General features: G+C 30.1%; 4 protein-coding genes across 4 annotated transcripts; 2 read left to right on the top strand and 2 right to left on the bottom strand.

Annotated features, from left to right (window-relative positions):
* Positions 1–349: 349 nt before the first annotated feature.
* On the top strand, positions 350–2813 carry Triagg1_9132 (uncharacterized protein; the record flags this gene model as incomplete). Its single annotated transcript, XM_062904056.1, has 3 exons — positions 350–880; positions 953–2153; positions 2215–2813. The coding sequence occupies 3 exons, from the start codon at positions 350–352 to the stop codon at positions 2811–2813; spliced, it is 2331 nt and encodes a 776-aa protein (XP_062751905.1).
* A 16006-nt stretch (positions 2814–18819) lies between these two features.
* Positions 18820–19881, top strand: Triagg1_9131 (uncharacterized protein; the record flags this gene model as incomplete). Its single annotated transcript, XM_062904055.1, has 1 exon — positions 18820–19881. The coding sequence occupies one exon, from the start codon at positions 18820–18822 to the stop codon at positions 19879–19881; it is 1062 nt and encodes a 353-aa protein (XP_062751904.1).
* A 1275-nt stretch (positions 19882–21156) lies between these two features.
* Positions 21157–23034, bottom strand: Triagg1_9130 (uncharacterized protein; the record flags this gene model as incomplete). Its single annotated transcript, XM_062904054.1, has 3 exons — positions 21157–21393; positions 21456–22763; positions 22843–23034. The coding sequence occupies 3 exons, from the start codon at positions 23032–23034 to the stop codon at positions 21157–21159; spliced, it is 1737 nt and encodes a 578-aa protein (XP_062751903.1).
* Positions 23035–23778: 744 nt separating this feature from the next.
* On the bottom strand, positions 23779–25476 carry Triagg1_9129 (uncharacterized protein; the record flags this gene model as incomplete). Its single annotated transcript, XM_062904053.1, has 5 exons — positions 23779–24098; positions 24203–24687; positions 24772–24895; positions 24982–25105; positions 25171–25476. The coding sequence occupies 5 exons, from the start codon at positions 25474–25476 to the stop codon at positions 23779–23781; spliced, it is 1359 nt and encodes a 452-aa protein (XP_062751902.1).
* Between the last annotated feature and the right edge of the window lie 655 nt (positions 25477–26131).

The raw sequence follows: 26131 nt of genomic DNA, 5'->3' as shown, positions 1-26131 counted from the left end.
TGATCCTGTAGGAACACTTCCGCGCATCACATACGGATGCATGTAAGTAAAGATAATTAACTCAACTGAGAAATTCCAAGTGATAATAGCAGAGATGACTTGATAGGCTGAGAAGCCTTATTGACTCGCTTACTCTCAACATGGCAAGATGATGTGTCGCTCATGACAGGGGAGCATTGCTTGGTAACCCTTCTGGTTTCGGCAGGAGTTGGATTGAACCGAGGTCAAAGCCGAAGTTGAATGAGCTTCTATTGTCCTTCTTTTCCTTCTTTATCCGGTGGAAAACCGACAGTCTGTAGTGGGATAGTTACCTTCGTCGGCACAAGATTTCCTCTCATTCCCCTCAATCATGGAAAACAACAACAAAAGATCCCCATTACGAGTGGCCATTGTTGGCATTGGTCACCGTGGCTACAATACCCATTTTCTTTCTGCATTTGAGAACCCGAGATCATGGACAGTTGCAGCCGTCTGCGATGTCGATGACAAAAGTCGGAACCGCTTCATGAGCAAGCATCCCGACATCCCTGTATACACGACTCTGAATGACTTGCTAAGCAACCACGGCAAGCAACTGGACTTCGCCATCGTGTGCGTTCCGCATGCGTTCCACCTAGAATGCTGTGAGGCTCTGTCTCGAGCTGGCGTGCCGATCCTCAAGGAGAAGCCGGTAGCAGAGTCGTTAGAAGAATACCAACAGCTTCTCAGGTTGCCAGTTAAGATTGGTGTTACTTTTCAAAAGCGGTTCGAGCCACGTTACTTAGCCGTAAGGGATCTTCTCCCACAAGTTGGTCAAGTGGTATCGTTTAGGGGCACCCTAACTGCGAGCATCGCGGCCCTGGATGCTACCTGGCGGGCGAGAAATGATGTCGGAGTCACTGTATGTGCTTTCGGAACCCCAGTCCTCTGTTTATCTTGCCCGGAACATTTGATTCTAACGCATTGTGCCTAGGAAGACCTTGGTTGCCACATGCTCGACATGATCGTATCTCTCTTCGGCAAGCCGACTTCAGTCTCGGCACAGAATGCCCGCGGTGTTAGAGTCGATCAAACGTATGGTGGTGATGACATATCCAACATCATTATGAACTTTGGAGAAGCTGCGAAGCGTAACATTGGCCATGTGCATCTCTCGCGCGTAGCTCACCGTGGAGAGGAGTCCCTAGTCATTACGGGAACAAATGGCACGTTTGTCCTGGAAGGAAAAGAAGTAATCCTGCGGGATAGCGCCGGCAATGAGACATTTAGTTTCAGTGATTCCTCATCGAAGCAGTTTGTCGTCATGTCCATGTTACGACAGTTCTCAGCTTGGGTAACTGGAGCGGAACCGGATTTCTCTGCTTCATTGGCAAATTTGAAGGAGACCGTTGATGTGATGGAGGCCATCCGGCGTTCTTACCGTAACCCGCATACAAGTGAGAGTCTCGTATCGGGCGGCAAACCTATCAAGGCTGCTTTGGAAGCGTCTCTTGATGGCGAACACCATGTGTGGCCGTTACTTGGGCCAGAATCCGAGGAGGCTGTCGTTCGCCAAATGCATTCTTCATTGTCCATCTACAACCGTTCAGACGTTTACGAGGTCTTCGAGGATAGGTGGCGAAAGATGCATGGATTGAAGCATGCCCTTGTGTGCAGCTCAGGTACCATCGCCATTCTCCACATGTTCGACGCTCTCGATTTACGGCCTGGTGACGAGGTTTTGTGTCCCGTCTACACCTTTTTTGCCACTGCATCTCCTATGCTGCAGTACGGTGCTGTCCCCATCTTCTGTGATTCTCTGGAGGATGGCAACTTGGACCCTGCCGAGATCTTGAAGAGAACAACCCCCAAGACCAAGGCCGTCATCGTCACGCACATGTGGGGCTTGCCCTGCAGAATGGAGGAAATTGTCCGCAATGCTCAAACGGCCGGCATCAAGGTGCTTGAAGACTGCTCCCATGCACACGGAGCTGTCGTCGACGGTAAATTGGTAGGATCTTGGGGTGACATGGCGGCCTGGTCTCTCCAGGCAAAGAAGAACATCATGGGAGGACAGGCTGGCGTGATGGCCACCAACTCGACTGATTACTACTCTCGGTCTATTCTTCACGGGCATTTCAACAAGAGAGCCAAACAGGAGGTTCCCGAAGATCACCCTATGAGGAAGTTTTGGTGTAAGTATCACATGCTCGCTGGCTCTTTGCTCGGATAGAACTAACAGCCCCATCTTCACAGTGACTGGCTTTGGCCTCAACTTGCGGGCTCATCCCTTGGCCATCGCTCTTGCAAACCAACAACTTGACCTTTTACCATCCCAGGACCAATACAGGCAAAAGTATGCCGCTTATGTGGACAACAAGCTGAGCGCCATTCCCTTCCTTAAGATGCCCTCTGTACGAAACAAACGCCGAGACAAACATGCTTGGTACGCATTTGTGATGCAATTTGATTCCTCCAAAGCACCAAAAGGCCTCACACGAGATGATTTTGTGCGTCGACTGGAAGACCGTGGGCTCAAGGAAGTAGATATCCCACGGTCGACCGGGCTGCTCAACGATTTGCCGCTCTTCACGCATTCTCATGAGGCGATACCAAGATTTGGCACTGAGCCTTGGTGCGAGGCTCAGGCGACAGCTGAGTTTCCCATGGCACAGGACTTTTACCTTAATGCCATTAAACTACCCATGTGGGCGACAAAGGGCGACAGGCCCATCGTGGAGCACTACGTGGAGGAGTTTCTGCTGGTGGCTCACGAGGCTATGGGTGGATCGCTCACAGAAACAACCAAGTCAACCCGTAAGAATGCCACCGACATCATCCAAGCCAGGCTGTGAACTATGCAGCCAGAGCATTTTGGAGCCAAAATAGATCGCTAGATTAACATTTCTTTCACTTATTAACTTATTAATGCTCAATTTCTGCCAACCTGAAAAGACCTGCGCAGCCCATAATTTTTCTATTAGATAGCGCCAGTAAAACAGATTCACACTTCATGCTCTCTATGCCAGAAATGGTATCCTACAAAAGAGAGTTTGTATTTTTGATAAATGGCTAGCATTCCAAGGTAATCATTCAAATATCTTAATCTAAGATGACAGAAAACCAAACCGTAACCACTACTGCATATATACACCATGACGGTACCCGTTCCGGCGTCTATCTGGAAGTTTATGTATCAACAGACTCTAAATTCAAAGACAAGGTTTGTGCTTCTTGCAGCAGCATTGATCACAGCAAATTATATGACATCGATATATATACTATAATCACGTACAAAGACTAGCAAATGCAACGGGCATGTGTGCTGCTACCATATTAATTTCATTTACCCCACCCAGTGCCGTGAACACTCTCCACCCCATACTATATGGCTTGTGGTCAACATGCAAATCCTTGAGAGAGTATTCATGTCTTCAAGTTCCCCCCTGCATTCTCACGGCATTCAAGCCCGCGGCAGCACTTAGTAGTCACCGACTGAGCAGGAACACCGCCGTTCTAGGTCTAACCCTTGAGCTAAGTGCTGACTAAGACGTAAACATTATTGATAAATCTATTTTAGACAACTATGGTGTGGGTGCCGTCAGGGTTGCTAGTGCCGGTCGACTCTATCCTGGGGTATCGTGGCAGAGGTACCTGCCTGTGCCTTCGATGATAGCAGCGCTTTATAGACAGGCTTTCTAAACTACCTAGGTGGTCTATTAAAACCGAGGTAATACTTGTCGCAGGGAGAGTCGAGTGAGATAGAAAAACACTTACTCTATCTAGCAAGCGTTGGCCTACAGAGCCAGGGTTGTCATTTCGTACGTACGAAAACATTCGTATTTTCGTAGTATGAATTTTTTCGTATTTCATATACGAAATACGAACCAGCTCCTTTGGCAGTAGTCGATGCTAAGGTAGGAACAGTTGCCCCAGGAGACTTTTGGTTAACGGTGTCCTATATCTCGCACTATTCAAAAGCGATCTTCCATACTAGTCTCCAGTCCGCGTAGTTATCTCCTTTGCTCCACAGTTAAGGGAGATTAGACAGATCTAGTGTAAATGCGAAGGGGTTCAATGCCCTACTGGTGCTATCCCTGAATTAGTTAACATGCAGTAAGAATTAAACAGGGCCCCTAGTAAAATACTTCTTACAGAAGCTAAGTATATAGGGAAAACTAAAAAAAAAAGATGTAATTTATAATTTATTATTAAATAAATAAAATAATAATATAAAAGAGAAAAGGTTTAATAAATAATATAAATAATAAAGAAATAATGGCTTTATTTTTATAATTTTATATATTACTTTAAATTTTATATATAATTTTGTAAATTATTTTTATTAGGGGTTTAAGTATAATAAACTAGTTTATACTAGGTAGTATAGGGTAATTCTTAAGGTAATAAACTAGTTATAGTTTATATTAATAAAGGCAGTAGAATATAGTAAGTAATTTTATTATATAGCTAGTAAGTTAAATATAAAAATTAATTTTATTATTATATTAATAACTAATTATTTAAACTATTTAAGTAAATATAAATGATTTTTTTTATATAATAAGTTATTTTATAAAAAATACTATAATATATTATTTTTATATATATATATAAAATACTTACTAAATATTATTTTTTTATTAAAATAATATAATTTAGTTATTCCTTTTATATTAAAATAATATAACTTAATTATTTTATTAATAATTAACTAAAGTAATTTAATAATTAATTTAATACTTATTTTAGAGTATTATAAAAAATTAAGTTATAATATAATATTCCCTTTTTATTAACTTTATTCTTTAGGTTAATAAAAAACCCTTTATTTTAATATATAATTTTAGTAAGTTTTTTTCTTTTTTATAAATTATTTATTATATTTAACTATACTTTAATTTATAAAAAGTATAAAACTATTTTACTTATTAAATAAATATTTCCTTAGGATTATTTATTAATATACTTTATATTTATTATTATTAAGCTAAATTACTATATATTATATTAAAAATATTTTTTTATTATAGATATTATATAAAAATATATAAATTTTATAATAGTATTTTAGTATTAAGTTTTTATAAATAATTATTTTTTATTTTAAATAAGTAATATTAATTTAATTTTTAGTAAAAGAAATATTAATTTAATATTAAATATTAAAGTATTAAAAAAATTAATAATTAAATTAAGTTTTTAAATAATTAAATAATTAAATAATTAATTTTTAAGCTTAGTTAACTAAGGCCTTAAGTTAATTATTTTATATTTAAAAAATATATAAAAAAGTAAAAAAATAAAATAAAAAGTTATTTTATTAAAGTATAAAAAAAAATACTAAAGTAATTACTAAGTAATTTATAATATAAGATTTATAACTCCTAGGGGTATTTAATAATTTAGTTTTCCTTAAGTATAAGTTTAAAGGTTTTAAATTTAAGTTCTTTAGTATTAATAAAAAATATTTTTTTTATTATTTTTTTAAGTTTTATTTAGTATTTTTAATTTATTTATTTTATTTTAAATTTTATTTTTATAAAAGAATTATTTAAAATTACTTTTAAGTAATTAAAATTATTAATAAGTTTTTATATATTTTTACTTTTATTATAATTTTATTATAACTTACCTCTTATACTCATAATAATAGGCCTATAGGGTAGCTAATTATAAATAAATATTAAACTAACTAACTAATTAAAAATAAATTATTAAATTATTTAATAACTTATTAATCTAAGGATAAATTATTAAAACTTTAAGATAATTTATAATAAAATTACTAATACTTATTAATAATCCAGCCTAGTTAATTAAGTATATAATTTAATAAGGATCCTTAATTAGGTTTATAACTAGTGGTTAGTACTGGCTAGGATAAATAACTAAGCTAGGCTTTAGCTAGCTTAGTAATATAAAATAAGGAATATTTCCTCTAGCTAAATAAAAAAACTAAAATATATTATTATAATAAAAATAACCCTAGCTAAAATAATAGCTTTATTTTAATTAAAATAAGGCTATAGTAATTAAATTAAATAATACTATAATTTTATTTTTATATTATAGTTTTTATAATAATTAAATAAGCTAGGTAGCTTATAAAGGTATTTAAGTATTAATAACTTAGTTTAAAAGTATATTTTTTAATTATTAATAAAATAATAACTAAAATAAAAGAATTTTTTTATTACTTTATTATTTAATTTATAAAAAAAGCTAATTATTAAAACTTAAACTTTATTATATATATTATAAAAACTTTATTACTTTAATTATAAATAAAAACCTAAGATTATTTTATATAAATATTAATATTTATAAAAATTAAAACAAAAAAGTTTATAATTAAATATTATAAAAATAAATATAAAATATTAATACTAAAATAAATTAAAAGTATTAATTAATTATTTAAAAATAAAAAAATTAAGTAAATAAGTAATAAAAAATACCCCTTAGCTATTACTAAAACTTATATTTTTTATTAAATTATTATTTAAATTATAAATTAAATTTTTATTTTTATTTTTAAAAAAATAATAATAAAAGGAAATAATTTAAACTTTTAACTTAATTATTTAATTAAAATACTTAAAAAACTTAAAATATTTAAAAACTTTAAAAATTAAACTAAGTAAAATAATAAAAAAAATAATAAAATATTTAAAAAATATAAAAAAATTACTTAATATTAATAAAAAAATAATTATTTTTTTTTTAAATTTTTTTTATAAAAAAAATAAATTAATAATATAGTAAAATAATAAAAAAAAAAAAATATTATTAAAAAATTTTTATTAATATTAAAAAAACTTTTTTTTTAAAAAAAACTTAAAGTAAAAATAATTTTTTTTATTACTTTAATACTTTATAATTTTAAAAAAATTATTATAAAAAATTAATTAATTCCCTAATATAAAGGTTATATTTATTATTAAAAGGTTTAGTAAAGCTATAATAGCTAAGTTAAAGGAAAACTATACCCTAGCTTTTAGTTTAAAATCTAAAATTAATTTATAACTTAACTTAATTAACTATAGCTAACTAAGTTAAACTTTAAAAATTTAGGTTATAAAGTATAATTAATTAAGGTTTAAGACTAAACTTAAATATATATATATATATAAAAAAGCTTAAATAATAAAGTTTAAGTATAATATAACTAACTTTAAGCCTATAACTTATAGTTTAATAACTTAACTAAACTAAATAGGATTATTTTATTAAGTTCTAAAAGGCAGTAATAATCCTATTTAAAAATAAATTATATATATAATATAAAAGATTACTTAATAAGACTATATACCTTAACTACTTCTTATTAAGAGAGATAATTATTATAAAAGCTCCTAAGTAATAGCTATAACTTAACTTTAACTTAGAATATATAGTAAAATAGCTAAGTAAATAGCTAAATTTATAATTAATAAAATTATAAATTTATAATTAAAAATTTTAAAAAAGGAAAAACTAAAGCTAAGTAAGGTAAAGTATAAGTTAAATTAGCTAAAGGGTATTAAAAACCTTAAGCTAAGTAAAGGGATTAAGAAAATTATTAAAAAAACTAATAAAGTAGTATAAAGGCTTTTTTATAACTGGTTTCTTTTAGGTAGTTTATTTTTTATACCTAGGAGATTAATTCCCTAATATAAGTAAAATATATTTTTATTATTATAATAAATACTTATATTACTTTTACTAAATATAATAATTAAACTTAAAAATTAAACTTAATATTAAATAAAATAAATAAAAATATAAAAAAATTATAATTAATTAAAAAGTTAATAATATTATTTAATTAATAAAATAATAAAAAATTAATTACTAAAAAAAACTTAAAGTTTACTTAAGTATTATTTTAGGTAATTAATAAAGGGGTATAATATTTTTACTATATAAGTATAATTTTATATAAGTATAACTTTTCTCCCTTTATTATTAATTAAAAAGAATATTAATTTAAATAGTATTTTACTATTTTTACTTTAAGTACTAATACTTTATTTTTATTACTTTTTTAATTTATAAATTAAAAAAATATATTAATATATTTAGCTTTTTACTTTATAAATTAAAATAATACTACTACTTCTTTAATTTATAAATTAAAAATATTTATAATAGCTTTTTCTTTAGTAATTATATTATTACTTTTATTATAATAACTAAACCTTTATATATTAACTTTAAATAAATTAAATAATAATATAGCTTAAGTTTTAATAATTAATTATAATAAAAGTTAAAATTATAAAAATTATTTTTAAAATATTAACTATACCTAAGGATAATATAATAAATTATAGGCCTAAGTTATTAAAATAAGCCCTAAGAGTAATTATATTAAATTTATAAATAATTAGCTTTTATTAATAACTTAGCCCTAAGTATTAGCTAATTTTATAAATTTAATAATTATAATTTACTTAATAATTTTTTTATTATATATTTATAATAATTTTTAATTTTATTATTTTTTTATAATTTATAAAGTATTTATAAACTTTTCTAAAATCTTTATTTTAATTATAATATATATTTTAATAATAATTTTTTTTATAAATTATTATAAAGTTAATAAATAAAAGTATTTATATTAAGCCTAAAGCTTAATATATTTACTTTTTTTTTTTAAATTAAAATTATTACTTTTTATTAATTAATTATTAATAAAAATAATAAAAAAGTTTAAATTTATTATAAATATTATATAAAAAGTAATTAATAAAAGTTAAAAGTTAATTATAAATTTTACTTAGTTATATAAATATATATAAATATAATAAAAAAAATAAAGTTAATTATTCTTAAGTTTAAAAATATATAATTTTTTTTATTATATTTACTATTATACTTATTATATATATATAATTACCTTAAGTATTACTAATATTAATTAATATAAATTTATTTTTTATTTAATAATTTATATTACTAACTTTTAAAATAATTTTAAATTTACTTATTTTTAGTAAATTAATTTTATTAACTAAAGTTTTATATAATATAGTAAATATATTTATAAAAAAAATAAATTTATAATTATTTAATAAAATATATATTTTTATAAAAGTTAATAATTAAGGTATTTTATTAATATAATTAATTTAAGTAATTTTAGGTTTTTAAAAATATTAATTTTTAAATTTAAAAATTATAAAAGTATAAATATAAGTAAATAATTATTATTAAAGTTTTAAAAAAAAGTAAATAATTCCTTAGGTAATATAATAATTTAAAATATAATTAATATAATTATAAATATAACTTTATTATATTAATATATTTATTATATTAATAATTTATAATATTAGTAAAAGTAATAATTAAGTTAATTAATTATTAAATAAATATTTAAGTATAAAATATTTATATTATTATAAAATAAAAATACCTTAATATTATATTAATATAAAAAAATTTCTCCTAAGTATAAAAAATAAACTACTTAAAAAAAACTAATTATAAAAAAGCCTTTATATATACCTTTAATTAATTAGCTAATTTAACTAATTATATATATATAATTATATAAATTTTATTTACTATTTTAAACTATTTTATTAGCTTTTTTAATAATTTTCTTAATTCCTTTACTTAGCTTAAGGGTTTTAATACTCTTTAGCTAATTTAGCTTATACTTTACTTTACCTAGCTTTAGTTTTTTTTTTTTTAAAGTTTTTAATTATAAGTTTATAATTTTATTAATTATAAATTTAGCTATTTACTTAACTCTTTTACTATATATTTTAGGTTAAGGTTAGGTTATAGCTATTACTTTAAGCATAGTAAAAAAAAGTAAGTATATAGTTTTATTAAGTAGTTTTTTAATTTTAAAAGTATTATATATATAATTTATTTTTAAATAAGATTATTACTACCTTTTATAACCTAATAGAATAATTAACTTATTTAATTTAATTAAGTTATTAAATTATAAATTATAGGCTTAAAGTTAGTTATATTATACTTAAACCTTATTATTTAGGCTTTTTTATATATATATATATATTTAAGTTTAATCTTAAACCTTAATTAGTTATACTTTATAGCCTAAATTCTTAAAATTTAACTTAATTAGTTATAATTAATTAAGTTAAGTTATAAATTAATTTTAGATTTTAAACTAAAGGCTAGGGTATAGTTTTTTTTTAACTTAGCTATTATAGTTTTACTAAACCTTTTAATAATAAATATAACTTTTATACTTAAGCTTTTACTTTTTTTTTAATTTATAAATTAAATATATTTTTATAATTTTTTTAATTTATAAATTAAAATAATTATTATTATTACTTTAATTTATAAATTAAAATAGCTTATTTATTATTATTTATAACTTATTTTTTTTTATAAGTTTTTACTAATTTTTTATTTTTTATAAACTAAGCTATATTTTTTAATTACTTAAAAAAATATTTATTATTTTCCTAAATTTAAATACTTTATTTAGCTAATATTTTTATAATTTTACTAAAAAATAATTAAGTAAAATTTTTTTACTTTATATATTTTACTTAGTAGCTTTTTTTATAAGTTTAAACTTATTTTAATTATTAACTAATTAATTATACTTTTATAAGTTTTATTATATTTTTTTTAATTAATAGCTTAGCTAATTAATTTATTAAAAGCTTAGTTACTTATTATAATAATTAATTATATTAAAATAAATTACTTAATATTTTTTAGCCTTTTTTATAATATAATAATAATTTTAAAATTAAGAATTTAGTAATATAAATTTATAAATATTAACTTTTATAATAGCTACAGAGGCAGCTTATAAAAGTCATAGCTACTAAAATACAAAAAGTAAGTTAACTAGGCCTAATTTAGCTTAGTACTATAAGCTAGTTTAATTAGTCTAACTGAATTTAGCTAGGTTAGATTTACACTAATATTTTCCTTACCCCTTATAACTTTCCTTCCTTTTATAACCTTCCTTTATTATTAACCTTTAAGCTTAACCTTTAATTCTAACCTTTAATTTCCTATACTTATTTTTCTAACTAAGCCTAGTTTAATTAATTTAATGCCCTAAGGCCTTTAGCCTAGTTATTTAACTTATTATAGGCCTAGTTTTAATCCCTTATTTCCTTTTCCTAACCCTCTTAGTACTTATTACTACCTTTTAGCTAAATAACCTCTTTAATATACCTTAAAATTTATTTAGTTTAGGCTTATATTAGCGTTTATAATAATTAAGCCTTAAATACTATTAACTTATTTTTTAATACCCTTAGTTTTATTATTTATTTTTTTATCTAAGGCTAGGCTAGCTTAATTATATTTAAGTTTAGTAAATTTAAATACTAAAGTAATTATATTACTTAATATAAATTATATAGCTATTATTAAATATAATACTTATATACTAAAGCTTTATTTTCTTAAACTAAGGTACTTAGGCTTAATAACTTTATAAATAAAATAAGCTTTAGTAATAAAATCTTTTTTTAATACTACTACTAATTAATCTTACTTTTCTTAAACTAGCTAAGCTTATTTATTTTCTTAGTTTATTTTTAAGCTAGCTTTTTACCTAATATTTAGTTTAAGTAAATTTATAACTGCCTTATACTACTAATAAATTCCTACCTCTTTTTTATTAAACCTTTAAGCTACTAATTTAATTCTTTAATTTCCTTTATAACTTTCTTTTTCTCTTAAATAATCTTAGGCTTTTAATAATAATAAAAACCTTTCTAATTATATAAAAAACAGCTTTAGAATATAAACTTAAATAAACCCTTCTACTATTTTTAAATATAGTTTTAAATAAACCTTTTATTAGCCTAATGCTAAATATAATAATTACTATAGTAGTATAATAATATAATAACTATTTTATTTAACTAAATAACTAATTTTTAATTATCTAAGGTCTAATACCTATAGGCTAGGTATTAGTTAAACTAGGCTTTTTTTATTATATTAATTAGCCTAGGCTTCTTAATTAGCTTAGTTTTTTAATACTTAGTTTTTTTTTAAACCCTTTAAACTATTATAACTAATATATAATAACCTTCCTTAGTTATTTTATTAACTATATTAGCATAAGTTTTTTCCTTACTATAATAATTTTATTAAACCTTAGTAATAATAGCTTATTTAACTTTATTAATTTATTTTTTTAGCTTTCTAAACTAAGATTAGTTTAATATAAAGGAATTAGTTATTTATAATAACTAGGCTAATAAATTAAAGCTGGCTTTAATAGCCTGGCTATAAATTTAATTAATTTAATAAATTAAAGAACCTAGGATAGCTAATATCTTTAATAAAAACTAGTTAATTAAAGCTTTTAATACTAAAATAACAGCTCTAGTGGCTTTATTAGTCTTTTCCCAGCTAGCTATTTTATTATTATTTTATTCTAATTATAATTTATAGCTTTAAAACGCTGTTAAAATAGGTAGTATTAGTTTATTAGGCTGCTATTCCTACTACTTAACGCTAGCTAGGGTCCTAGGTTACTAGGCCTAGACTAGCTAGGTTATACAATAACCCCTGTTAACTAGTAGCTATGACTTTTGATTGCTGCTTTTGTAGTGTAAGTAAACTTTTTATTTTATAAAGTTAATATTAGAATTTAGCTTTTTATAAACTTTATAATAATAAAAAATCCTAAGTTTGAAAAAAATTATATAATATTTATTATAATTAATTAAATAAAGTAAAAAAAAGGTTTTAGTATTAAATATAAACTTATATATTATATAATATTACTTATTAATAAGCCTAAGTTTTTTTAATAATATTATTTATAATAATTTACCTAAGTACTTTTTAATAAACCCTAGGTATTAATAATTAGTAAAAACTTAATTATTTATATAAATATTTTTAAAATTATATTTTAATTATATATTATATTTTATATTACTTTAATAAGTTAGTAAAAATAAACTATATTATTTAAAAAATAGCTTTTTATATTATTATTATTTACTTTAGTATTTAAAATTACTTAAATATTAAAGGTATAATAATAATAAATAAAATAATATACTTATTAACCTTTTATTAATAAATATATTTTATATAAGTAATTTAAAATTACTTATTAATTATTAAATTTTAAATAAAAATATATTTAAGCTTATTTATATACTTATTTTATTTTAGTAAATAAAATATACTTTTATATAAAAAAAAACCCCTTAATAAATATAAAAAATATTTTTATTAATTATTATATTAAGTAATTATTTATTAATAATAGTAAACTTAATTTATAATTTTATAAAGGTTTTTTTATTATTACTATTACTAAAATTATTATAATTTTTTTATATTTTTACTTACTTTTACTTAATATTAAGTAATATATTTTAGTTAATATAATATATATAAAATTATTATTATATTATAAAAAATTAATTATTAAAAATAGCTTTTATAATATTATTAAAATTAATAATAATTACCTTAAGTTTTTTAATAAAATATTATTTAAAAAATTAATATATATTTTTTATAAAAAATTAAAACCCTTTTTTTTTATTATTAATTAAACCTTATATAATATTATATATTAAACTAAGGTATATTTACTTAATAGCTTAAAAAAAAGCTTATATTAATTAATATTATAAATACTATTAAAACTTATAATTTTTAAAAATTATTTTTATATTTATAAATAATAAAAAAAAATTTATATAAAATTAATTAATTAATTTAATTTATTATTTATTTATTTTATAAAGTATAAAATATTTTTTTTATTAAATAACTTAATTAATATAATAGTAAAAGTATAATTATTAAGCTTTTTATAGTTTATTTATACTTAAGTATTATAAATATTCTTTTATATTAATATAATATTAAAGTATTTTTATTTTATAATAATATAAATATTTTATACTTAAATACTTATTTAATAATTAATTAACTTAATTATTACTTTTATTAATATTATAAATTATTAATATAATAAATATATTAATATAATAAAGTTATATTTATAATTATATTAATTATATTTTAAATTATTATATTACTTAAGAAATTACTTACTTTTTTTTAAAACTTTAGTAATAATTATTTACTTATATTTATATTTTTATAATTTCTAAGTTTAAAAATTAATATTTTTAAAAGCCTAAAGCTATTTAAATTAATTATATTAAAAAAAATACTTTAGTTATTAATTTTTATAAAAATATATATTTTATTAAATAATTATAAATTTTTTTTTATAAATATATTTATTATATTATATAAAACTTTAGTTTATAAAACTAATTTATTAAAAATAAGTAAGTTTAAAATTACTTTAATAATTAATAATATAAATTACTAAATAAAAAATAAATTTATATTAATTAATATTAATAATACTTAAGGTAATTATATATATAGTAAATATAATAATAAATATAATAAAAAAAATTATATATTTTTAAACTTAAAAGTAATTAATTTTATTTTTTTTATTATATTTATATATATTTATATTATTAAGTAAAGTTTATAATTAATTTTTAACTTTTATTAATTATTTTTTATATAATATTTATAATAAATTTAAACTTTTTTATTATTTTTATTAATAATTAATTAATAAAAAGTAGTAATTTTAACTTAAGAAAAAAAAAAAATATATTAAGCTTTAGGCTTAGTATAAATACTTTTATTTATTAATTTTATAATTATTTATAAAAAAAATTATTATTAAAATATATATTATAATTAAAATAAAAGTTTTAAAAAAGCTTATAAATATTTTATAAATTATAAAAAAATAATAAAATTAAAAATTATTATAAATATATAATAAAAAAATTATTAAGTATATTATAATTATTAAATTTATAAAATTAGCTAATACTTAAAGCTAAATTATTAATAAAAACTAATTATTTATAAGTTTAATATAATTACTTTTAAGGCTTATTTTAATAACTTAAGCTTATAATTTATTATATTATCCTTAGGTATTATTAATATTTTAAAAATAGTTTTTATAATTTTAACTTTTATTATAATTAATTACTAAAACTTAAGCTATATTATTATTTAGCTTATTTAAAGCTAATATATAAAAGTTTAATTATTATAATAAAAATAATAATATAATTAATAAAAGAAAAGCTATTATAAGTATTTTTAATTTATAAATTAAAGAAGTAATAGTATTATTTTAATTTATAAAGTAAAAAGTTAAATATATTAATATATTTTTTTAATTTATAAATTAAAAAAATAATAAAAATAAAGTATTAGTACTTAAAGTAAAAGTAGTAAAATATTATTTAAGTTAATATTTTTTTTTAATTAATAATAAAGGGAGAAAAGTTATATTTATATAAGATTATGCCTATATAATAAAAATATTATACCCCTTTATTAATTATTATAAAAAAATATATAAATAAAAAAAGGCTTAAAAAATTAACTTTTTAAAAAAAAATATAATTTATTTATTTTAATATATTTAAGGAGAAAAATAAACTAATATTAAAATAAATAAGCTAAGTAATAAGCTAAATTATAAAAAAATTAAGCTTTATAGAATTTTAAAAATAATTAATAAAGTTAATTATAAATTAGATTTTTTAAAATAACTTAATAAATAAAAAAAGCTAATATACTTAATTTTTTATATTTTACTATTAAAAAAGTATTAATAAATAAAAATATAAAAGAATTTATTAAGGATAAAATTATTATTAAAAATAAAAAACTTAAATATAAAATTAATAAAATAATATTATTAAAAATAAATAAAATAATTAATAAACTTTATTATTTAGTAAAATAAAAAAAATATAATAAAAATATAAATAACTAAAAATTAAAAAGTAATTTTAAATATATTAATATTACTTTAAAAATTTTTTAAAATAAACTTTATAAATATTTATAAATATAATAAAAATATATAATAAAAGAATTTATATTTTTTAAATTTTTAAAAAAATATTAAAAAAATATTTTTTATTAAGGTAAAAAAATTAAAATTTAAGAACCTTAAATAAATATTAAAAAAAAAAAATCTATAAATACTTTTTAAAAATTTAAAATTATAAAATTAAATAAATTAAATAATAATATTTTAAACTAATATAAAGCCTTTGCTTTTATATACTTAAATTAATTTAACCTTTTTAAATTATTAATACTTTATATAATAATATAAGTTATTTTCTTTAGCTAAAAATATTTTAATTTATAAAAATATTTTATTTTTATATTAATAACCTTATATTTTTCTTTAGCTTTTTTAAAAGCTTTTTTATATTAAATATAAAAAAAAGTAATTTTATAAAATTAAATTATTAATAAAAGGTAAATATTATAAAAAAACTTATTATTTTTTATAAACTTAATATAATAAATAAAATCCTTTTTAAATATTTAATACTTAAGAAATTAATATTTTTTCTTATTTATATAATAAATATAATTTTTTATTTTAATAAAATAAAATAAAATAATTTTAATAAAATATTTTTATTTTTAATCTTAGGATAAGGCTTTTTATAAATACCTAATATAATTATTAATAAAACACACGCTTACTAAAAAAATAATTAATTAACCTAGGGTAATAAAGGGAAGTAATTACTTATATTAAATAAAATAAAGTTTTAAGGATAAAATTAATAAAAAGGGAATATTCTATTATAACTTAATACTTATAGTTATAACTAAGGAGCCTATATATTAAGTATAACTAAATTAAAATTAATTCTTTTAACTAATTAAAGAAGAATTAAGAAATATTCCCTTAATTTAATATAAAATTAATAAAATAAATATTAATTTATAAATAAATTAATAAACTATTTATTAATTTAGTTTAGCACAGCTAGATATATAAGTTCTATTTTTTATATTTATTTAAAATAGTTAAATAATTAATTATAAATATAAAATAATACTTAATTATATTATAAAATATCTTCTATAATTATATAAATACTTATTATTAATTCCTTATTAATTGCTTACTAATTTAGCCTGGCCTATTTGCTAGTGTGGGCCTAATATAAAGTTTATCCCTTAGGAAATCCCTTTTATATTAACCTATAGGAGCTTAGCTTATTACACCCAGTTCATTATATAACACTGTAGAAGCTTAGCTTATTATAATTATAGTAGAAATTATACTTTATAATATATAGCTAAATTTTATATTATTTCTTATTTTAACTATAGTTACTAATTCGCCCCGCTTTAGTAATACTTATTACTCTAGGGGTAATACTTAATAATCCGCCCCATAAAGTATTCTTAGCTAATTTAATTTTACCAATTGGAAATAACAAAATAAAGTTAATAGAAGCAGCCCCAGGGTTAACGCACGCTTTTCAAATTGGGCACACTTAGCAACAAAGCAGTCTAATGTACTCGGGCACTGTCCCTGGGCCGAATAGACTGTTTAGGTATACAGGAGAAGGGGGGAGGCATTATCCTAGTATACATGAGTCCAGACCGGTGTATCTGACACAACTATGGCATAATAACACTTCTCTGGAGCCTTTTGCAGCTAAACCTTTGCAGCCAGGCTTTTGCAATAGCCCTTACAGTAGCTTTTACAGCTGATTTTGGCAGCCGGGCTTTTGCAGCCGGGCTTTTGCAGCTGATCTTTGCGGCCGGGCTTTTGCAGCCGGGCTTTTGCAGCTGATCTTTACAGCTGGTTTTTGCAGCCGGGCTTTTGCAGCCGGGTTTTTGTGTGCTATTATACTAATCAACAGGATACTAATCAACAGGATTATATACTTAAACCTCTATTGTAAAAGATAAGCTGTATAATGTACAGCTTGTTTTTTTTTTAGCGCAAAAGCCAGGCTGTATATTGTACGTGTACAGATTACATTGGTCACCTACCTAATGTTCACCTTATATGTATACTCATTGTTTCTCACCTCTGGCCCACGAAGCAAGGAAGCCGGGATGAGACGTTGATTCGTCCATAAACGGTGAATATGGCCAATCTTCCGGGCACTTATTTGATACAGTATAGGTGGAACAAGGGTTGCACGATGATTCATGTATTCCTTAAGGAGTAGCATGTATTTGTGTGCCCGCTGCGGTGCACCTGTCTCCAACGATAATGTCCAGCCTGGTGTTATTTCGATGCAACCCTGTCTAGCCTAGTGCAGTTTCGATACAACCATGTCTTTCCCAATCCATATTGGTGGAAGATATCTCTGGCAGGTGTTGTACGATTTAAGCATAAAGCTAAAATATAAATATTTTAGGGGCCGGTGGCAGCTAAGCTAGTATAGCCTGTATTCTTAGTGCTGACATAAACTTGGATCGTATCCCTGTGAAGCAGGTAAGGCACCTAATCATATACAGGAGTTGGTTGCAATACTCGTAGAAAGGCTCAGGGTTGGGACTAGGGCCACCCGGCCATAAATATAATATATTTTATTAACGAGGCTTAGGGTCTATATCATCCTTAATACAGCGAATTTGTTAGCAAGTCTATTTTAATTTCAATTGTTATATCCCACTGCCTTCGGTAAAATGCAGGGGCTTTCCGCTTAACGCAGTACACGTACACCGATCTCCCCACTTGGCGATTAAATTCCTGCAGCAGCCTGGTTTTAGAGGATTATATTACACGTGAAAGGCAACTAAAAAAAAAAAAGAAAAAGCCAGCGGGAGCGGGAGCGGAGAGCGGGGGCAATTCGTTAGCTATTATAATCGGTATGTTTATATAAAATTATAAAAGAGAGCCATTCGTCGTCAGTAATCAAAACTGGCTTCGTTGGAGTTGAGGTTCAACACCCAACCCGAACTTACCAACCACCTCACCTTCTTTTATTTCTTTTTTCTCTCCGGTTTCCTTTATCGGCCTTTTGTCACGCTATAAGGATACAAATGCCCGACCAGTTTGAGATTGATGCCGTTGAGCGCCGACGGCGGCAGAACAGGCTGGCACAGCGAAAAAGACGTGAGGCAGAAGCAAATACACTCTCCACATCTCGAGAGACCTGGGGTGCTGACACGTCAGTAGGTGACACAGTCAAAACGCAGTTGCAGGAGCTGGAGGCGGACAACATGGAGCTCCGGGCGTTCAAGGAAAACATTGTTCGAGCCACGCAGACTAGGTCCGCCGTATGGGACCCGGTTGATCTCCTTACAGCAACCGGACGGTCTCACGACTACTATGGCCAGAACACCGGCATGCTGTCAGATGCGAGTTCGTATTTCTCATGCGGCGATAACCAATACCTTGCCGATATGAAGGCTGCGGAGCGATTTGTGAGCGGCTTTGGCATTTTGGAGATGGAGATGCCACATGCAGACCACGTTCAGATGCTATCCCCAATGAGCCCTCCAAGCTACAGCAAGACACCGCACAGCATAGGGAATTCAGAGCACTTGGGCAAAGACGCAGAGAGCCCTACGCAATGGGGGAGCGGAGTCGAGTCGCTCAACATGCCTCGAGAATCGGCAAGTTCCAAAGAGGGCAGCAACAACAGCAGCAGCAACAATCATAATAAAAACAACAATAACAACAACGACAAGAACAGCAGCAAAAACAGCAAAAACAATAAAACCAAGGATAAAAACAACAACAACAACAACAACAACCAGAACAACAACAACATTCCCAATCCCAGCGCTATCAAAGCAAATTCTAGCGATGGACGACACGAAGCACTGCGCATTGCTGTCGCCAACGGCCATGTCTCCATGGTCCGCCTGCTAATCGAACACGGAGCCGACATCAACGCCCCCGTAGGTGAACTCGGCCGGACGTCCTTACACGATGCCGTAGCAGAAAACGACGCCAAGATGGTTGAGCTACTGCTTGATAATGGAGCCGATGTTAGCGCTGTGGATGGGTCAGGTATGACAGCCCTGCAGATTGCAGCTTCTCTCGGCCATGTGGATGCTGCGGGCGTACTGCTACAGCAAAAGGGGGCGAAAAAGTGATATTACCCACCAAAGGACCGCATCCTATAGACGGGATCAAACGGGGGTGTCATACCCCAGTATGCGGTGGGAAAAAAGTACCGCTAGGCCACCGCAATAGTGTGTCCATATACAGTGTTATTATACAAAGGCTGGGGCGTGTCTGACCTAGCTGTTGCAGTTTTACTAAACCTCTTGATAATAAATATACCCTCCATAAACTAAGAATACGATTTTGCTATAAAAGCCCACGCTAATTAAGGAATTCCATTCTCTCTTTTCACTGATAAAGACTTCTTATTATCAATACTTGGCCGCCTTCCTCAATACTTACTCAAGCTTTTCGCCAGTCTTCTTAGTATCCCAAACACGCTGATAAATGCACATGTCACCGACCCAAAAGATCGTGGCCCACCGTGCAAGAGTCTAGTCGTAATGTTGAACCGCCTACCTAACGCAAATAAGGAATTGCAGGGTTTAGCGGGCTGACGGATAGGAGACTGGATAATCGGCAGGAGAGAATGTGAGCCCAATTGTGGTGTAAGTGGCTGTCGGGTTTGCCCAAGCAGAGGCTGTTGCTCATGATGTCCGTCCATGTCGAAAGCGATGCGTTGGCAACGCCTACACGCAATATCAATGGGACTTAATAAAAAAAGTTTCAAGGAATGGGTTCATGAGGCAGCAGTTAACTGTACATGAGGCGTAGGTGTCTGTGTACTTTTGTGTTTATGGCAGAGGACTCGGGACTGATACCCGTTTGTTCCACTTTTAGTGACCAACTCAGAGTCTTTCAGAGTCTTCGCCAAGACTCTGAGTTGGTCACTAAAAGGTGGAACCAACGGGTTAATTAGTTGACACCTTTAGCTTAAAGTTGGGGCTGACATGCCTTTCTCACGTTTTGCCACATGAAGTGAGACTATGTCTATTACCGTATTACCTCGCAAAATTCGTAAATGGGTCTTTATGTGTTTTTCGCTTATTTATAGGAAAACAGTTAGCAGATTACTACCCTAGGAAAATGGTGGCCCAAAAGCTGGAGAGACCTATTAGGGAATTTTTGCGAGGTAATACGGTAGTTGTAGTCATCGGCCAAACGCCGAAGATCTCCTTGCAAGAACCCTGCCGTTGAAGATTACGGAAAAAAATCTGGTTACCGTCCTGCAGACTTACTCAGTCCGCTGACAATGGATGATTCTAACAATGCTGGTTGGTCTTCGCTTTCCCCGCGAGGAATCTGGCTACAGACGAACGTCTAACCCAAACTTTTAAGAACACATCTAGAGAGTTCTTCCCATGTTACTCAAGATAGCTTGACAAGTCCAAATCACCCATCACAGCACTCGCACTCAAATAGGACGCAAAGTCGGGAACATTACCAGGATCGGCGGCTGCCTCAACATCCTTTTCTGTCCAGCCATTCCCAAAATATCCAAACCTGTTTCCAGCAGCCCCTCGGTACGTGTACTCAAAATCCTCCCAGCGGACGTGACTTCGTGCCGCGTCGGCATGGCTCGCGCTGCCTGGCCAGAGTGCCTGCGTCCACGTTAATATATACACACACATGACCAGCAAGATTATCCTGCTCAAAGACTCACCATAATGCGACCGTTGGGCACGCGACCGTTGTACCAAGAGCTGCACGCATCGCTCATCACCGTTAGCGGAAAATAGGCGTCGCAGTACTCGCGAAAGTCATCCACGGCAGCCTGCGTCGGGCACATGGTTAGAATGCCCTGGGTGACCATCTTACGGAGCACTTTGGCCAGATAGACAATCTGCCTCTCGATCATGTACACCAGTGGCCCCGGCTGGCCGATGGCGTTGGGGCCTGTGACGAAGAAGAGGTTTGGGAACTCGGCCGCTGCCATGCCCAGGTACGTGTCTGGAAAGCCGGGCTCGAAGCCCTCGGACCAGGCTTGGCGCAAGTCCACCCCCTTGCCGTTCAGGACGGAGAAGGTCGGTCGATAGGAGACGTCGGCGCCGGTACTACATATAATTACATCACAGGCTCGGTCTGTGCCGTCCGAAGTGACTACGCCAGCGTCTGAGAACCGTGAAATCGGCTCCGTGATGAGCGACACGTTGGGCTCCTTGAGGGCCTCGAGATAACCAGGTGCAGGAGTAAGACGCCGGCAGTTTGGCGCGAATGACGGTATCAACGTTCTGGCAAAAACGTCTTCTGTAGCGTTGGAGCCAAGACGGCGACGCATATACGCTGTGAGAACATCGGTAGCCTGTTTACTGCGCTCCTGATCTTTAAACAACATGCTGAAGCGCGAGTACGTCCTGCTCTCCAGTCCTTTTCTATACTGGTTATACTCGTCTGGCTCGTGCGGGACCGTCTGACGTCCTTGGCTGAGTAACTTCTCCTCCCCACCAAAAGATGGAGAGATCCAGGTCGGGCTGCGAATATAGTGGTCGACATGAGCGGCCTTGTTGTGCAGCTCGGGGAGAATCTGCAGGCCCGCCGCTCCGTTGCCGATCAGCGCGAGCCGTTTGCCAGTGATGTCTACAGAGGGGTCCCATAGGGAGCTGTGCATGATGCGCCCTCTGTAGACGTCCATTCCGGAGATGTTTGGCATCTCGGGCTCGCTGAATGTACCCGTTGCCGTGATGATGACATCCGCATACAGAACGGCCTCGTGATTGTCTGAACCGGTTACAGTATGAACTGCCCATCTGTTGCGGTCGTTGCACCATACGGCCTTTCGCACAGTTGTATTGTAAGTGATGTGTTTGGTCACGCCGTATCTCTCGGCTATGCCTTTCCAATAGCTTTGGATCTCTGCACCTGGAGGATAATTGCATGTCCAGTGTTGGGAGGGAGCGAAAGTGCTCTGGTACACATCTGCTGGGATGTCACTCTTCACTCCGGGGTAAATGTTTGTAAGCCAGACGCCCCCCTTGGATCGAGCGCGTGTTCCATGTTAGTGAAATGACATGGTCCCATTGTGGGAGGCGATTGAGCGCGTTTGTACTCACCACGTCGTTGTTTCGCTCTAGAATGCGCAACTTAATACCTGGCACTTTGGCAGGGAGAAGAACTCCAGCCAAGATACCTGCGATCCCCGCTCCAACGACCACGACTTCTACTTGAGAGAAACCGCCATCAATGGGATGGTCTTGCAGCTGGTGCGTAGCGGGGTGCCTTGCATTCGGTTTAGCTCGCGTCATGATCTCTGGGATTGATGTACGGAAAAGTAATTGGTTCAATCGCCGTTCTGAAGAGGGGACAATCTGAGTGGTTTCTGTCCGAGTATTGGGACTGTTTGAATACTTTATACTGGCAGTGTGGCTGAATAAATTTGTTCGGCTGTCTATTATGACACACCCAGTCTAGTCAGCTTAATCACAAGTGATATAGAAGCCAGTAATCTCACTCCCTTACTTAAGATGACTACAGATGGTGGTTCTGGTACTGTTAAGACCGGGGGCTAGCAAAACCCCGTTCGATAAGAGACCGAGAGAAATTGTAATTTGGATTCTATAAGAATAAGGAAACGAGTGGAGAAAAAAACATTAAGATAATATTTTTATAAAATTCCCTCTCAAGTAAAAGTAGTATATTTTTGAGGATTGCAGCTATAATAAAAGATGATAGTAAAAAAATCCCCGTTAACTTCGCCTTACTGCCCCATAATTGATGTCTGCTAGTGAGCATGCTACGTGTTGCACTCCTACGAAGATCTGCCAACTTTTTCTCAGTGTCAGATATTTTTGCCTCACAGATCAAGTGAATTTGGTAAATGTTCCGTAACAAAAGTGAATTTGCAGTGGCGTTGTGCACACCCTTTCAAACAACTTAAAAAAAAAACAATTGAGAGCATCTTACGGAGTGCATCTCACGCAATAATCATGAGACCCTAATTTGCACTGCGCTCCCGTTCTCTCGCTGCCAGGTTCTTTGCACTATCCTGTCTAGCAAAGTCTAACCTCTATAATCGCAGTAGGAGACGTAGTTGACTTCCAGACATCCGCAATGCGGAGGCGGTTGTCCGTCTTCGCTATGAGGATCTCCCACTCCGACAGCTGCCGCTCCTTGCCTCCAAACATGCTCATCATATCAATATCGTACAATATGGATGGAATCGTGGGCGTTTGCTCGTTCATGACTTGATCGCAGATCAAGATTCGGCTTCTATCTTTGTCCATGGCAGGGACAATCTGTCTCAGAATGTCCATGCAGGCGTGGTCGGGCCAGTCGTGGAAGATGTGACGGAGGAAGTATGCCGAGGCACCTATGTTAGGCTCAGATTCATCGTTAGCCGCATTCTGAACAATTTGATGCCTCCGCCTCTATTTGTCGAGACGGAGGGGAATGAGGTAGGGCAGCGCAGTGTACCTTTGATCGGTTGTGGATCGAAGAAGTTGTGCCTTTGTAGGGTGACGTCGTCGTCAGAGGTCGCTGAGATGTCGACATTGACACCGTTGGATTTACCGTTGGCGTGCCCGTTGGTTGAGTTGACGGGCGCGAATTGGTCTTGGACCACACACCGCAGACCCTTGCCGGGATAGTGTTGAAGAATCTCGCGGCCTACTTGGCCCAAGCCGCCGCCAACGTCGACAATTAGGCCTCCAGTAGCAGCGAGCTTGTCGAAGGGATACAGCTCAGGGATGATGCTCAGGCTGTTGATGTTGACTGCCTTCATGGCATGGTTAAAGTCGGCTCCGCGCTTGGGTTCGACATTTGTAATGTATTCCCAGAAGTTACCGTCACTTCCGAACGCCAAGTTGAATCCAAACTCATCACCAACAACTGGTTCGCGATAGCCACTGAGCTTGAGAGCGTCGGCTTGTCTGCTGGCAGAACGGAAGCCTTCGTCTAGTCTTGTTTTGTCTGCTGTCAGCTTACCTCGTGAAAGAACCTCGGCGAAATAGCCAACAAGGTGTTTCAAAAAAGGATTGACTTACCTGTGGTTGAGGAGGTATTTTTGATCTGTTCCGCGCATCATCCATGACATGGCTGTGTGGCTGTAACGATGGCGATCAGGCTCAGCAAATACATATTTGGTAGTGAGAACTCGCATTATGCGGACTGTCAAGTTGGAGGTACCGTCAGCGGTAAGCAATGCAATCAATCGACAATCGTCTCCAAGAGTCTTCTCTAGAATATGACCTTACCGAGAAGCGCCTCATGTGCTCCGGTGGCAGCTGCCAGCTCTTTCACTGACACTGAGCCATCCTTAGGAATGCTATCAGCAATTCTCAGGTCTACGGCTACTTTCAAGCATGAACAGAAGTGGAACTAAGACAATCAGCGTCTCTTTAGCTTATCGGGCATTGACTTGGGATACAAATTCTTTGATTTACCTGCAGAGAATTGATCAAAAGGTTCATGCCTGGATCCATTGTAGTTGCTAGGATCTGCTGGGCAAGCTCAACCACCCTTATCCTCGCCACTTCACCTGGCTCGCTCGTGCAATGAACATTATCCAATGCGCTGGGTGATAAAGAAGGCATGTCGCTGCCTTCCAATTTCAGATAGTCTCCATAGGTCTTCATGTTTTGCAACAGCTCTCTACCCATCTCCTCATAGTCAGCGGGAGTCTGGCCGGTTGAATGGCCATTGGAGTGACCGGATGACCAGCCATTCTGGGTTGTTTGGTGTTTTGTCATGATGTCAAATTGCAAAAGAAGAAGTGATATTATTCCCAAGACTTGGATACGCTGAAACAACTGAGCAGGCGGCACCTTATCATGCGCCTTTTTTTTTGTGTTAATCCCAGTTGAGGTCTTGCTGAGAACTGGGGTTCAGTATGAGGCCTTCCAGCTTCCAATAATCTATCTGAAGGAGCCCAAAGAGGCGGCGGTGTCAACTAAACTCATTAAGAAAAAGGCTCATCAGCCATATTTTGCCGACACTAGGCCTTACAGAATCCTGATCTACATCGTTGTTGGCTGATGGTTTCGGACGTCACCATTATTGCACCGCCCATGACTATTGAGCTTAGACCGATATGTAGTACCGCTGAAAGCATAGTCAAGATGCACAGTTGGGACTGAATGCCTGGACAGCACCTTGTTCGTTGAGATTGACCATGCATTTCTTTCGCTGCCATGAAGCGGTACCAGGTTGACGATGACAGAAGTTGTGCCGGCTGACGGGCTGCGGCATTGCTTCACTTGGAAACCTCGATCCGAGATGCAGAGCAACACTCATTGCCTGTCAGATCCATACGAGTGACAGCATACGCGGGAGAGTCCAGAGTTGACACATCATCCGATCCTCATGTGATCTGTCAAGAGTGAGTTGTATGACGGCAGACATGAG

This window comes from Trichoderma aggressivum, assembly GCF_033847375.1.
Source record: "Trichoderma aggressivum f. europaeum strain CBS 100526 chromosome Unknown scaffold_049, whole genome shotgun sequence".
NCBI lineage: Eukaryota > Fungi > Ascomycota > Sordariomycetes > Hypocreales > Hypocreaceae > Trichoderma > Trichoderma aggressivum.
The sequence above is the reverse complement of the archived record's forward strand: the minus strand, read 5'-3'. Positions and strand labels throughout refer to the sequence as shown.